A 16,568-nucleotide genomic window follows, 5' to 3' on the forward strand; every position below is an offset into this window, starting at 1 on the left:
TGTTGTTTCTGCTTGGCAAGAGATTGCTTCCATTATAACAAAAGAATGTGCTCAGATTGTGGGAATGTGTAGGTGTACCTCAATCAGAATAGATTTTATTCCAAGGACTTTTAAACAGTTAGGTTGAAATGCCCTGATAAGACTGTTTAGATCACCAAGGGTGGTAACCGAATATCAATAGTGTTGACATTTGCAGCTCTGAGATACAGAAACTCTGATTTCAAGGATTTTGTAGAAAGGGCATTAGTCAGTCTACAAATAGTATTGCTAAATAAGTTCTGGCATACTGTGATATCTGGTATCCAAGTCCTTAAAGACATTTTACCAATTGTACTTTTAAAATGTTCTTACAAAATGTACTTACAAAGTGTACCAAAATACTTACTTGCAAAATGTCCTTGCTATTTATGGCTCTATTGCTACTAACGTTTGGGAAAAAATACTTTAAAAGTGGCCTGTATTGAAACCAATAACTACTTATCTTCATAATCAATTATCCTAAGACCTCTGCATGGTGATAGTGGCATCTCAGCGCCCTTACGCACTGAGAAGAGCTGCGGTAAGGAACGAAAAAGAAATCAATAGTCTGTAAGGTTTTATACCAAGATATTAATGGAAGGGATAGTATTAAAAGACAGATTTAATTTTCCTTAGTTTTCTCTTTTTTGTTCTTACTTTCTATAGTGAACATACATTATTTATTCGCTGAAACATTTTTTAGAAATTCCTGCCAGGAGATTGAAATGATTGAAATCAAATATATTTGTCACATGAGAATTCCGCACATAGCGATGTCATGCCTTTGACATCCTCAGAAGACAATTGTGCATTGACTGATAACCTGGACATGACTTGATTTTTAAATCCTTTCGCGAGTGCGGCAGGGGGAGGGCTCATGGTGAAGGAAGCCCTGGGGAGCTGTTCATGCGGAGGCCGGGAGCGGTCAACTGCTTCTAGAGTCTCACAGAGTGCCCAGTGTCTCAGAGCTCGCCTGGCTTTCAGAATATAAATGGCCTAAATATGATTCTAGTTTCTTACAACTGTTCTTTAACCAAATATAAAATCTCTGAAGGGCCAATTCCAAAATTTTAACACTCCCTTAGATCAGAGCTATATCCAAAACGTGGTGTGCAGATGATGTCCGTGAGCTGTTTGTCACCTGTTTGAAATGAGAGAAGTACAGCCTTGACTGAGTAATCTTATTGCCGTGGACTCTAACCGTAAAACATTCGATTTTAATTTTATAGTATCTTTTTAAAAATTTATATTCTAACAGTTGACTGTTGTCTTTAACCAACATATCTCTTTGTAATGAATATGGAGGAAAAAATAACAGACTTGTAACCACCTGAAACCCCTTTGAAATAAAGGGATTAGAATAATTCCCACATAAAAGCTATAGGGAGGAAACCTTATCTTCAAAATGTAAGTCATGACACACGTACCGACATTTCACATGAATTGACTAAAACAATAGAAAAAAATGATGTAAAAATCGGGGTTCTGAAACTTAGAATGCCCACACGTATGTTGATACTTCTGTGGCACTCTTGCCAAGATGCAAGAATAACGCTTGGCTTCCCTCCAATGATGTTTGCAGGGCCCAGAGGATACACAGAATCAAAAGGCTTTCCCCTGAAGACGTGGAATCCATGAGGGACATCCTGACACGCAATATGTACCAAGTTCGACAAAGGGTGCGTATAAACTATCTGCCTTGTTCCCGGGCCTGTCCTTGGAACCGGTCATTCAAGAATCAGTTCTTATTCATATTATCTCCTCTGCAGCAGCCTTCTTGCTAAACGACTTCTTTCTGCTTAATTTCGAGAACAGAAAGTTAATTGTTACTTTTCTGCTAAAAAAAAAATTGGCACGTGTGGTGTAGAAAAGAATGCAAATCCAATTGCTGGCCCTAGGGGTCAGGCTGCCCTAGCCCTGCAGCCTGGTACTTTCCAGAAGCAACAGGCCTCCCTCTGCCTCCGGAGATGAACAAGCAGTGGATCTCACTCACCGCCCCACAGAGAAAGATGGCAGCGGGATGCCAATGGCAGTCAAGTTGTCCTGATCTGATTGACTGTAATAGAGCTTAGAAAATTGAGGTGGTTGTTGCAACTACAATGCTGAATGCCTACATCAAAGGAGATGTACTCGGCATATTATTTTTCAATTCTGGATAAAGGTATGGAGTCTGTACTACCACTTGGGAACTGGTGCAAAGTGTATAGTCAGAACATTCCCGGGGCGGTGGGTGAGTCCTTCTGAAATTTTGATTTAGTCAAATGACATTTAAGCCTGTGAACTCTACTTAGGAGTTGTTGTTGTTGTTTGTTTGTTTTTATTTTTTTTTTTTAAGTTTGACTATCCCAATTCTTACGGTATGATTATAAGTAAAGTCATTGTGAGGCCCTTGGTTATAGAGCATAGTCTTGATGGGACCAAAAAAGCCATCAGGTGAAAGCCCCTCGTTTTTTCAAGTAGAAGATGCTGAGGTTAGGAGAGTTGTTTATCTGACCTGTTGAAGGTCACACACACAAAATCCAAGTTAAGAACCTAGGTCTTCCAGCAGTCTACCCAGTGCTCTTTCCATGACTCCAGACTTAAGCGATACAGTTAAAGTGAATGTTTTCTGGCTTCCCGTTTTGGAAAGGTCAGTGATTAAGGGGAATGTGTCAGCAAAGACTCTGCACCTGCTGAAGGAATATAGGTCAGCATCAATCATAGCAAGCTTAGAGTAAATGCAAGAGCTTTCAAATCATTCCAAGTGAAACTGTTTCAGTAAGACTATCACATTCTGATAAATAGTTAGATAAATTGTTAAGAACTTCCTGGTTTGAAGAAGGTCGGCTAGCTTAGTGAGGGCCAGAGCTCGATGAAGGCTGACTATAAAGCATAGCCTTTTCCCCGTGTTTATGAATGTTGAATTGAAGGAAAGGCCCAGAAATGGAGATGGAGATCCTGGGACTCCAACCCAGCTTAAAATGAGGTCAAATACCCATTCTGTCTTTATTCCCTTTTATGCAGGTTCCCAGATAGCCACCTTTCTTCTTTTATAAGGGTGCTTATTCGGTCTGTCTTCAGGCTTCTCCCTTCTAAGCCACGTAGCATCCTCCTTTCTTGTTGCCCCCAAATAAGCAGATAGGTCATGAAGGTGGCATGGGGAGAACGTAAATAATAAATGGAAGGGACTTTCAAGCTCCTGAGATGGCTTTTGCCTCCACTTTTGTTACTTTGAGAGAGTGAAATTCACCAGTCCTTCCCCTTCCTGTCTCCTTTCTTCACCATCTTTTACGTAGGTCATATGACTCTTCTTTTCCCTGTGGTCCTCTTGCCCTCTTGAAGGAAAAACTGCTCTAGAGATGCAATGCAGGACAGCTGTCTGTCTCCTTTGTTTCTAGTGGGCAATCTACAGTTTTGAAGATTGTCACAAAAGGTGACGGCTGTAGTCTCTAGCCTGGGTGATAGGTCAGTGGGCCTCATGTGGTGTGGGGCTGGTGGCTGGAACATTTCTCACAGTCCACACCTCAGAAGAGGCCATCTTGGGAGTCAGGAGTCATTTCAGAGCAAGGCTGGAATGAGTGCACAGTTTGACTCTAGGGGATCCTGATATATAGTTGATCTGAAGCTGAGCTGGTCCTGCCGGGTCTATTGCACCTGGGAGGGCTCTGGCCACTCCTGTTTGAAGCCACTGCCCTCAGCAGATTGTCACTGCTGAGCAAGCTGAAGAACTAGCTTCTAGAGGTTTCCAGTGAGACAGCCCTCTGGGACACAGAAGCTCTCTGGAACACAGTGGGGATAGGAATTGAGAAAAGTTATCTTTAAACCTACAAGGGAAGAGACTGACCTCAGCTCAGACTTTAAGGATAACTTAGAGATTGATGGGCAGTCCCCTGATGTGGCCTAAATGATCAGGTCACACGCTGAATTCCCACACACTTTCAAAGGAGGAAAACCATTTATGCAACTTGAGTTCCCTTCCACAAATATTTAATGCACTTCTAGCACTTTGTCCCATAGAGCTCAAGTTTTAGGGGGAAATACGGTCTTTAAACAATCACCAACTCCTTCATTAAAAGGCTGAAATGGAAAGAACAGAGGGAAGAAGCTTGCATATACATTATATGCATAGGACCAACTACGCTCCCTGCAGATAGGCAAGAATAAGCACATGGGTGATGTGATATGAGACAAAATAGAACAAAAAGTGTCCAAATGTTCCTTAAAGTACAGCTCTCAAGTTAAGGTGTGGGAAATTCCTAACAGCAACGTATACATATATATATATATATATATATATATATATATATATATACAGATACATGTATATGAGTGTGTGTATACAAACATCCATGCACCCCGAATTCACTTTTGCATGAAGTTAACATTGATGAAAAATTGTAAGTCTGTCTTGGTGTTCTAGATGCCTAATTTTAAAATACGTTTTGATAGTGTCGTATGTCATTCTTTAATATCTCCGTGTATAAAGAGCACTTAGGTTGAGGTCCATCATTAGTGATAGTGGATAAGAGTCCATATTTCACACTGTCTTCAAAACTTAATTTTTTAAGGCAAGCGTTTATCAGGTTGGTTAATTTGTCAAGAGTGGCTGGTGAAGATCTCCTATCAGCAGATGGTGAAGGGTGTCTGGGTGGCTCAGGCTCGCTTCAGCCGAAGTGTCCTACTTCGGCTCAGGTCATGATCTCATGGTTGTTGGGTTCCAGCCCCACGTTGGCTCTGTGCTGACAGCTCGGAGCCTGGAGCCTGCTTCAGATTCTGTGTCTCCCTTTCTCTCTGCCCCTTCCCCGCTGTGTTCTCTCTCTCTCTCTCTCTCTCTCTCTCTCTCTCAAAAATAAATAAAAAGCATTAAAATATTAAAAAAAAAAAAAAGGAGACAGTGAAAGCTGGCTTTGCTGACTCCTCATTGTTCCCTTGGCCTCCAACCTATGCCTTCTTTGCAAATCTACTTTTAGACAAGTGTCTATTTTGTGAGGATTAGTTAGTAGATAATGACAGCCATAAATCTACTTCACTGGCTGTATATACACTAAAACACAAACAATAAACTAAAAGCCAGTAAACCAATGAGGACGCTGTTGTCAACCCCTCCTTGTTACAAACACCCCCTTCTGTTGTAACAGGAAAGCAGACCATCTCATGTACTGACCACGCAGGGGTCTATTATAAACCTGCGTGAAGAGCACTAATAAGGCTTAATTTCTTTTGTATTTTTTATAAAAATGAGTGGAAACCTAAGTATTAGGGTTTTTTTGTTTGTTTGTTTTGTTTCTTTGTTTTTTCTCACACTGGGGATCATCTTGTTGTAACTCTTGGAATGTATGCACCTAACCTAAGGGACCTTTGGCCTAGAGGACAGAATCTTCTTCCTTGGCAATTGTCCCCAGCCCCTTCCTGTACCTGTCTCACTTCTCACCATACTTTGAATAAAATACTAAATTCTCTTGAGGTAGAAAATAAATTCCCAGCTTGTCTCCAGCAAGTCCTCCTACCTCCCATCACATATTTTTTATAGCTATGTATTGTTTCATGTGTTCCCTCTTCTTGGAGGAAACATCCACTCGTCTTTCAAGACACAGCTCAGTGCAATGCACCTTTCCCCCCCCAAGACTGGATGAGTGTCCTTTGCGTATACTCTGTAAGTCCCTGCAGACCCCAAAATCTTATCTCTTCCTGAGCACAAAACAGTATATGCTTGTCAGACTCCCCAAGTAGACCATGAGCCTTTTGAAGACCATAATTCAAATGTATCCATTTTTTTAAAACCCTGCACCTACCATGGCACCTGGCACATAGAACATCTGCTGTTTTGCTGTTGAATTGAAAATGCTTATTACAGCATCCATTAACCGGGAGTGGTAATGCCTGTAGCCCTGACCCTGTTATCCTGTGGGACCCACTGACCCAGGGGAAACAGTATATTCACTGCTGCACTTTGACTGAAAAGAAAGGAGAGATGAAACTCCAGCTAAGCACTTTGTAAACATCTGAGGACCAAGGTTGGTCTGTGGTTCAAGACAGGTTTTCAGTGGCCTGATAACAGTAAAGAAGATGAGGTGTCTGGGTGGCTGGGTCGGTTAAGCATCTGACTTTGGCTCAGGTCATGATCTCAAGGTTGGTGAGTTCGAGCCCTGCATCTGGTGAGCACAGGCCCACTTTGGGTGAGCTCATGCTCTGCTTTGGGGGAGCTCATGCCCTGCTTGGGGTGAGCTCGAGCCCCTCTTCAGTTGAACATGGGCCCCGCTTAGGTTAAAAACAGGATCCCTGTTACAGGTGAGCCCTGCTTCTCTTCTCTCTCTCTCTCTCCCCCTCATAGGATTCTCTCTCTCTCTCTCTCTCTCTCTCTCTGCCTCTCACTCACTTGTGCCCTGTCTCTCTCTTTCTCAAAAAAAAAAAAAGCAATAAGGAAGAAATTTTTTATAAAGATAATTGATTCCATTTAAAGGACTGCTCTTTATCGGAGCTTATGGATTACGTCCTTCCTACAGTTTGGTTAAAAGACCTCTTCCTTTCTGAACTGGTAATGGTGATAGTCATTGGCTGACATCTTGAATGCATCTTCCATCGGCAAAATTTAAGAATAGCAACCTTAATGAGATTTCCAATGGAGTTTTGACATTTTTCTGATCCCTTCGATCCAAACACGCAGACACCACCGTCTGAGCATAAAGAACACAACCTGCGAAAGAGGGTGGGTATGGAGCAGCCAAAGTCCATGAGCCCATCGGGGCGGGACTCCTGCAAGGACACCAGAGGGGCAGTGCAGGTGGACAATGCTCCGCGAGCTGGGAAAGCACAGGCTCCAACCACAGTTCCGTCCTGATGGGGGTGGCCTTGGTCACAGACCTTTCTTCTCGGGGCCACAGCTCGCTCCTCTGTAATTGAGGTGGACGCTCAGGTGGCGTCTTCGGTGTCTTCTTTTTTGGGTCATCTTATTCTGCGACATTTCCATGGCCTCCTAAAGCTGAAGGTTGTACGCAGATGTCCTTATGTATTTGACATGCCCTTCTCTCTGCAGACCTTGTCCTACAACAAATACAACCTCAAACCCCAAACGAGCGAGAAGCAGGCTAAAGAGATTCTGATCCGCCGCCAGAATACCTTAAGGGAGAGCATGAGGAAAGGCCACAGCCTGCCATGGGGAAAGCCGGTAAGTGGGGTCTGTAGAATCTGTAAGTGGGGTCTGTAGCTCTGGGAGCTGGGCCAGCCCCTCACAGGGCCTCCTCCTTGGGTGACTGCCAGCGGCAGTGAGACAAAACCACCACCTTGTGGCCAGAGGAATACAAAACTAAGAGGCTGTCGGACACTAGACAACCTGCCTCTGGGGCCAGAGCCTCGGGGTCGGTTGGTCAGGTTGAGCCTCCAGGATGGGTCAGTGACTGGAACACGCTCACTGGACTGTGCGTCTAGACCAGATGCCATGGTGGCCAGGTACTGAGCAGTCCAGGGAAACCTCCCTGGACTGGGGCACCGGGCTCTAGGAAGCTTACTTCTCTCCCAGGAAGATATAGGGAAGAATATGTTCTTGCCAAGACGCGTGGGCCTCATGTTTCGTATCACCCACTGTGCATCTGAACTATTCTCTTTGAGGCCATATCCCACCAATCTCACTGTAACGTCTGGACGAAGGGTAGGTCTGGAGCAGATTCTAATTTCTACCCTAACCTCAGTGGCTCAAATGTAATAATAACGATGCCGATAGTGATAATAGTAAACAACCACCTGAGGAGATGGGTTAAGTGACCTTGTTCAAACATTTTAGTTTTGCGATTTGTTATTTTCAAAATAAAATCAAACTAAATAGTCGACCTGTGATCTTGTAGTAAAGGCTACCTCAGGTATGCATCTGACTGGGTCACATTAAAAGGCACCTGGGAAATTATTAACAATATCATGGCATAGCATTCATATCGTGTTTTCAAAGAATAAAAGTGCTCTCTAGTGTTTTACTTTGTCCTCAAACTATTCCTGTGAACAGTGTAGCATAGGCATTTTATCCCCTTTTTCTAGACAGTGAAACTCACACAGAAAGGCTAATAGGCTTATCCCCCTTAATTATAATTATCCCTGTTATCAGTGAGCAGAACGCAGACCATCTCCTGACCATGGACTAAATACTTTTTTTTTCCTGTAAAAATATATATGTCAACAATCCATAATTCTGGATTCCTTATTAAAAAACAAATGCTTGGGGGCCTGGGTGGCTCAGTCGCTTAAGCGTCTTTTCGGCTCAGGTCGTGATCTCGTGGTCTGTGGGCTCGAGCTCCACATCGGGCTCTGCATTGATGGGGCAGAGCCTGCTTGGGATTCTGTCTCTCCCTCTCTCTCTTGCCCTAAAAAAAATAAACATGTAAAATAAAAAATTTAAAAAAAAATTAAAAAACAAATGCTTTTCGGGGCGCCTGGGTGGCTCAGTCGGTTAAGCGTCCGATTTCAGCTCAGGTCACGATCTCGCGGTCCGTGAGTTCGAGCCCTGCATCGGGCTCTGGGCTGATGGCTCAGAGCCTGGAGCCTGCTTCCGATTCTGTGTCTCCCTCTCTCTCTGCCCCTCCCCCGTTCATGCTCTGTCTCTCTCTGTCTCAAAAATAAATAAACGTTAAAAAAAAATTTAAAAAAAAAAAAACAAAAAACAAATGCTTTTCTCAAAACCAAAAGTCACTTTGAGGGGATCATGAGAGGGGAAGGAAACACATATTGAAGGCTATAGCATTCTACGTTGTTTAAACCAGAGTAGTAGGAGTACAGGAGAACCTGTGATCCAAATGAGGTGCCCGGTGTGAGTCTGCACCCGTTACTTTGTTTTCCACGTGACACTCGGGACCACAGGCCTAATTCTGCTTTTTCTTTCCACTTGCTGCCCACAGGCTGGTACCAAAAACATTCGTTACCTCTCCTTTCCCTATGGCCACCCTCAGCCGGCAGGAAGAGACACGAGGGTTGCTGAACTCACAGGTAATCTGCTTGCCTGGCTCTTCTTCCTCTTTTCCTGCAAAGGGTCAGAGGGCAGATATTTGGGGGCTTGTGGGCCAAAAGGCAAACCCGAGAATATCATGTAGGTACTTATATGACAAGAAAAAGAGAAAACAACATTTTCATTAAATCTAATTCAGAACTTGATGTATGAACATTGAAATTTGAATTTCACGTAATTTTTCCCTGACATAATATATTCTTTTAATTTTTTTTCAGCCATTTAAAAATGTAGCAACTATTCTTAGCTCACAGGCCATAGGAAAAGAGGCACAGGCTGGGTATAGCTTAGGGGTCATAATTTGCTGATGTAAAATGGGCACTTTTTTGAAATATTTGGGGTTCACCCAAGGTTTAAAAGTTAGCAAGATTCTCCAAAGTTGGTTAGATTTTACTAAAATGATTTCATAAATAAATAAATAAATAAATAAATAAAATGATTTACCAAATTTACTGATTAAGTGTTTCCAATTTAATATCTAATTCTTAAGTAGAATTCTTAGATTTATTGAAACTGCCTTTTGTTCTAGTAAAAGCCATTATTATTTTTCAAATGTATATATAAAATAATTTTTCTATTAGCAAAAGGTGATATGTAATATATAATATGCCATATTATCTATTTTAATTTTTTTCAAATTTTTAAGACAAAAACACATTGGAAATTCAAATAAACTAAACTCAGGATTTTGGAATTAAATCTTTGAAGAGTGAATATAATTATTCTTTAAAATAGAACTTTATTTACTTCTGATTTAAAAATGTAAAAATAAAATAAAATAAAAACTAATAAAATAAAATAAAAACTAAATCAGTAGATATAAAATAAAATAAAAACTAATATTAGATATAAAATAAAAACTAATCAGTAGATAAAAAGCATAAAATAAGAAAGTTAAAAGCACGTGAAACCCCAATACCAAGATATAATTACTATAGAACATTTTGGTAAACATTCTTCTATAATTCTCTCTGCACTATCCTAATCCCTATCCCACCTGTATCTGATATAAGAAAGAAAAAAAAAAACCCAGCATCATCAAAATCGTAGTATCGTCATTGTTTTGGAATTTTTATAAATTGTCTACTTTATTCAACCATCTACTGTGGACATATTTACATGTCAATATATAATGTTAATAATCACTTTTATGATTGAATAATAGCTAATTATATAAAATAATCCTAGCTTATTTCGCTAAATGCTTATTAACAAATATTAAGGTATTATGACTTTTTATAGAAGGTAAGCAATGATATTTATTTAATAAGCACCTTGGCTCACTTGTGAATCACTTTGTGATTTTTGCACAAATAATCAATTACTCCCTTAGTGCGTTTTCTTGGAACCAAGATTTGGGGGTCAAAAATGAAATACATTTAAATTTACTCTCACAACAGTCTGTGAGAAAGGTTGCTTTCAATCATTTTAACCATCACTGGGCTATTGTCAAACTTCTGAGTAATCTATGATGGAATAAGATAACATTTGTATATCATATTAATTTTAATCTGAGTCTGATTTTTAGTCAGGTTGAACATCGTTCACATTCTTGGAAGCAACTATTACTTCTTGGGAAGTTTCTGTTTCTGCCTTTGGCCACTTTTTTTTTTTTTTTTTTTTTTTTTTGGTCTATTCCGTTGTTTGTTTTCTTACAATGAACTGGAAGAACACTGTATAACAAGGATATCATCCATTGTCTCATATTTTTTGCTAATGGTTTTTCTTCCAGTTTCACATTTATCTTTTAGTTTTTAGATATACTTGCCATCAGATATACATTCTGATTAGTCAAGTCTGCTCAGTCTTCCACAGAAAAATTAGAATACGATTTACCCAATGTTTTTCCCTAGAACTTTAACAGTTTAATTATCCCCTTTATATCTCAAACCCTCTGAGACTTCTCTTTGCATAGATTTAGACACACACACACTTCAGATTGTTTTTCAGTGGCCATGCGCCTGTCCCAAACCCATCTTTTCCTCCAAGAGGAGATGCTACCTTTGCTGTGCTACAGTCATTTATCTTGAGAGAGTTTTGGACTCTCAGTTGTGTTTCATTGATCTAGCCATCTATTCCTAGATCACACTCTTGGAACTAGTGTCATTTTATGTCATAAAAGAGCTAATCCACAAACCAAAGCAAACGAACAAACAAAAGAGCACCGTTGTAGGGTTTATAATAATTAATTTCCAAAAACCTTCCTGCTACAAGTAATCTGTTGCTATTTACATTGTTTGAATGAATAGGAAATGTGAAATTCTCATGGTCATTTCTTATGATGTCGTTTCAATATCACATGCTCCCATAGCAGGAGATTACCACATAGCAAACTCACATGAGCACACATGTGCAAATCTTAAATAAAGCATTATAAATACAATATGGCAGGACATTAAAGAAATACTACACCTTACAAAGTGGGATTTATTCCAGAAGTGGAGGTTGTTTAACATTTGGAAATGTGTTTACGTTACTCATCAAATGACTAGGTCAAAGGATTCTATTCTTCAGACAGATGCCTTAAAAGGCATCTCACTCTTATTTTCTGTAAACATAATAAAACCCTAGGAAAATATATATAGGACTTATATGAAGAAAACATAAAAGTCCACTTCTCCATTTCCTCTCTGTAAAGGGGTGAATATGGGTACCTCCCACATACAACAGTTCTGTTTCAAGCTAAAGCCAGGCAATGCATGCAAAACTCTTAGAACAGTGCCTGGAACCAAGTAAATATGCAAGAAATATTAGCCATTGACAATTAATACTATTGAAGAACATCAAAGAAGGCTTGACATGGGTAGATAGAGGTGTTCTTGGAAAGAAAAGACAACACTTCAGAAATGTTGGTTCTACATGAATTAAACTAGGCATGGAATGAAGTCTTAGTCCCAATGCACTTTTTTCTTTCAAATGTGCATAACTGGTTCAAAATTTTATTAGGTTATCAAAAAATAGTTGTTAACTGGGGTGCCTGGGTGGCTCAGTCGGTTAAGCATCCGACTTCGGCTCAGGTCATGATCTCACGGTTCATGGGTTCGAGCCCCGCGTCGGGATCTGTGCTGACATCTCGGAGCATGGAGCCTGCTTCAGATTCTGTGTCTCCCTCTCTCTGTGGTCCTCCCCTGCTCACACGCTGTCTCTCTCTCAAAAATAAATAATAAAGATTAAAAAAAAATTTTTTTTAAATAGTTGTTCACCTAGAGATATGAGAAGGGTAAGTAATGAAGTCAAACTTATTTTTTTATTTCATTAAGTTTTTAATTTTAATTCCAGTATAACTAACATACACTGTTATTAGTTTCAAGTGCATGATATAGTGATTCAATAAGTCTCTACATGACTCAGTGCTCTTTAATATATGTGTACTCTTAATCTTTTTCACCCATTCTTCCACCCACCTCCCTTCTGGTACCCATCAGCTTGTTCTCTATAACTAAGAGTCTGCTTCTTGGTTTCTCTCTCTTTTTTTCCTTTGTTAATTTGTTTTGTTTCTCAATTTCCACATACGAGCGAATCATAAAGGATTTGAATATTCCATTGCGTGTATATACACCACATCTTCTTTATCCATTCATCAATCGATGGTCACTTGGGCTGCTTCCATAGTTTGGCTATTGTAAATAATGTTGCAGTAAACATAGGGGTGCGTACATCCTTTCAAAGTGGCACTTATTTGATCACTTATCCCTAATAAGTTTTCAAGAATTATAATAATCAGGGTTAGACTGAGATAGTTCTCAACGTGTCTCCGGGCACAATTATTTGAATCCACATTCTCCCCAAATTTGAAGTCTTTCTGCACCTGGACAAGCCAAGGAATGGCCAGAGGGCTGTAGGGGACAACACGGAGGGAGTGTTGGCATCCAGCAGGCGGTCCCTGACTAACCAGGCTGTGACTTGGGGAGCATCTGCCTTCCTCACTGTCCCCTGCTCTCCAGTGTTGGAGCATTCCTTACTCTAAATGTCTGGGGCTCCACATACTCTTCCAATGCTCTTTTTCAAGGAGCCGAGGCTCACTTGGAGTTATAACTAGAGATGGCCTTCCTAGACACCCCTCCTCTGCTCTGAGACAGCTTACAATCCATGTGGATTGGGACAAAATGAAGACGGTGGTATTGGCTGCATAACTATGTGAATGTACTTAATGCCACAGAACTGTACGCTTCAAAATGGTTACAATGGGGGGAAAAGATTAAAATGGTAAATTTTAAATTACCATTATTAAACAGAATTAAAACAAAACCATGAGGAGAGGCAAGAGAGGGGGCTATACCCCAGATCCGGGTCTCTAAAGAGCACACATTGTATGAGGTGGTCCAGTGTCAACCCCTGGGTATCAGGCTCTGCCTTGCCCTATGCAGAAGCACTGTTCCGCTTCTCCTTCACCTTGCCCCCGGGTGCCCAAGTCCAAATGTTAAAATGCAAGATAAAATAACAGATATTCAGATTTTGCAGCAAGGTTTCCATCGATCTCTCCCTGGAACTGCCGGCCTGAGTGCTGACCTGCGGGAGGTTGTGCAGTTGGGACAGAGCCCAGCCCCCACTCTTCCTCCTTCCTCTTCCACTTTCAGCTGCCCTCTTCCTCCCCTTTTGGACAGATCTACTGACTTGAGATGAGTGGAATCTTGCAAGTCACCTGCTCAAGACCCTTCTGAGTGCTTGGAAGCCACTTTTCAATAAGCAGAGGTGGTCAGGAAACATCGGCTATGATCTTTGGGCTGAGGGGAGCATACACTCAGAAGGAGGGGTTGGAAACCAGTACAGCACAGAGGAAAGTGAGCCAAAGGACTGCTCTTGAGAGCAGAAGCATCCAGGCCATTGTTTTCTTAAGTAATATTCCAAGCAGCAAAGAATCAAGAGGAACTCGTGTTCCAGGCCAGATGGTAGAGCACAAATTAAAGGGAAGTAATAAAAAAAATGAACAAATACACTTAACTATTTTTTTTTTTAATTCAAATCAGTTGATTCCTGTCCCCTATCCCCCTCAACTTCCAGGCTACCTTCTCAGGATAATTCGATCACATTTAGAAAAACATCATTGAACAGGTTTTTTTAAATTTTTCTGATGACTAAATACCTTTTGTCATGTGTAAACCTCTGAGCATATTACTGTGGGGTTCTTCTTTTGTGTTGTGTTTTGTTTTTTAGGAGGGAATGGAGAGTGGGACAAAGAGCCCTGCTTTCAGATTTAAAGTTCTTAAAATACTTAGAGTCTCGAGAGAATATTTAAAGGAAAGACAAGTTTATAAGGTTACAACTTGAGGAAATGAGAATAAACGAGATTTGTGAAAAATACTCCCTTGAAGATGTGTGCACAGGGAAATAGGGAAAAGGCAATGTCCTAGGCATCGAGGAGGCCCTTCGGAAGGTCATCTGAGAGGGGATGTCATGTAGATACCCAATGGCTTCCCTCTGCTCTTGGTGTACCCTTCCGACCCGCATAGGGCATGTATCAGGGAGCCAGGCACAGCCTGGCAGAGAGCAGATGCACAGTGGGACAGACTCTGTGCACACTGCAGTCCCATCTTCTTCACTGTGTGATACTGAAAGTCATTTAACATCTCGAAACCTCAGCCGCTTTACCTCTGAAATAAGGATGCTAATTTCAGTCATCTCCAAGGATTACGATAAGGACTAAATGGCACAACAGATGTAAAATGGTTAGCACAATGACAGGTGCATGGTGAGTTCTCAATACATGGACGTTCCTACCACTGTCGTTGCTGTCACCTGCCAGTGGAAATCTGTGCACCCTTTTACCTCCCTTGAAAGGAGGACATCTAATCACTCTTGTTTTGCCACACATGACTCTCTGCTGTGGCTCTCTCCTCTCCCTGTTCCACGATTGGCTATTTCAAGGTCAAAGGGATGAAACTCAGATCTCATGCTTTCTGGTAAGCACTGATTAAAAAACAATCCAACCGTTTAGAAGCTCATGGGTGGCTCAGTTGGTTAGGTGGCTGTCTCTTGGTTTGGGCTCAGATCATGATCTCATGGTTCATGAGTTTGATTGAGCCTCCATGCTGACAGTGCAGAGCCTGGTTGGGATTCTCTCTCTCCCTGCCCCTGCCCCTGCTCGATCTCTCACTCTCTCTCTCTCTCTCTCTCTCTCTCTCAATAAATAAATAAACTTAAAAAAAATTTTTATATCATTGTTAACCATGGAACCTTCGGTTTAGTGTTGGTCTTTGACAGTGCAATGCATCTTTGCGCCTACTGGCCACTTGATCTGCTTTTGTAAAAAAAAAAAAAAACCTCTCTTACTTACCTGCAGGAGTCTAGCCCAATACACAGGTTTCCAGGCATTTCTATTTATTTATAACATGGCCCATAACAGGGCTTCTATTGGGTGCCCTCGTTGGGGCAGAGAAGATCAGCCAGGTGAATGTAAGAGTTAGAACATCAAGAAGGACTCTTCTTCACTCTGAGTTCTTGCCATGCAGATATGAAGTCTTCTCTCTGATCTTAAGTTGTGTTCTTTCCTCCTCTTGTCATATTTTCCTAGACAATGACAGCAGCGATTCAGAACTCCCATCCATCATGTTCAAAGCACACTCTCGAGCAGGGATACTTCAGGAAAGACGGCTGACGCAAGACATAATCCCAATGAAGAGCTTACCCAGAGGAGGGAAACCATCCCACTTCGGTTATCAGAGAAACACCAGCCAAGAAGAGCATGATGGCAGAGGCAGAAGGGAGGCGCTACGGCCCAAACCGCTGTTCCACGCGGTAGATGAGGAGTTTGAATCTGGAGAGGAGAGTGGAGAGGAGACCTCAGCAGTCAGATCCAGATGGTCAGGGGAGCACAGACCCACTAGGCAACATCACAGGTCCCACAGTCCTTTGCTCCAAAGAAAATAGTTTCATCATCCACACAGTAGTCTCCATGTATTTCAAGAGTCCATTTTCCTATTGTTGTGGAAGAAGGCGTTTCAGAGTTACGAAGAGAGCTACTGAGTTTATTTTTTGGAGCCTATGAGCCATACATCTATAAGAGGCACGGAGATTTTTTTGGAGAAAAACATGGAACAAACTTGCAGGCTCTGCTGTATTCTTAGCTGGTGTACTTTGTAGATGAAGTCCCCAAGGGTGATAAATGTTAATCATCACAGGAATTATTACTAAAATTCCTAAAAGTCTGTGATCCATGAACTGTATTGTGATACAAGTATGATTGGTCAGTAATTCACCTTAACTGTATGCCTGTGCAGCTTATAATCAAGTTATAACTGGGAAAGGCCTGGGAAATCATCTGGCCCAACCCTCTGTGTTTACAAATAAGGACCTAAGGACACCCTTCCCAAGGTCATGTGGTGAGTTGCTGCTTTCACAAGCTGGTTGTTCTCCCTCCCAAGAGAATGTATTCAGTTTTGATTTTGATATGCACTATGTGATAATTATTTTTCTGGGAAAAGGTAAAATTTGCCATAACAATGCTATATTTAATCAGTAGCAATAATAGATAGATGTGATATGTAGTAGTGGATTAATTTGTGAACAATGGGCTTGTAATCTATTTTATAACTGGAATATTTATTTTAAAAACAAAATAGCCATAAACAGGATGTAATAGCAACAA

At 41.1% G+C, this 16,568-nt stretch overlaps 1 protein-coding gene across 1 annotated transcript in view; it reads left to right on the plus strand.

Moving 5' to 3' along the window:
* The window catches only part of SLC9A4 (solute carrier family 9 member A4), a 66,194-nt gene extending 50,061 nt beyond the window's left edge, over window positions 1-16,133 (plus strand). The window contains exons 9-12 of the mRNA XM_060609737.3: window positions 1,601-1,697; window positions 7,031-7,162; window positions 8,877-8,964; window positions 15,495-16,133. Coding sequence (XP_060465720.3) covers window positions 1,601-1,697; window positions 7,031-7,162; window positions 8,877-8,964; window positions 15,495-15,850 — 673 coding nt within the window. The 3' untranslated portion in view covers window positions 15,851-16,133. The remainder of the gene's footprint in view (window positions 1-1,600; window positions 1,698-7,030; window positions 7,163-8,876; window positions 8,965-15,494) is intronic.
* Window positions 16,134-16,568: the final 435 nt, after the last annotated feature.

Source organism: Panthera onca, chromosome A3, assembly GCF_046562875.1.
Source record: "Panthera onca isolate mPanOnc1 chromosome A3, mPanOnc1 haplotype 2, whole genome shotgun sequence".
NCBI classification, from domain to species: domain Eukaryota; kingdom Metazoa; phylum Chordata; class Mammalia; order Carnivora; family Felidae; genus Panthera; species Panthera onca.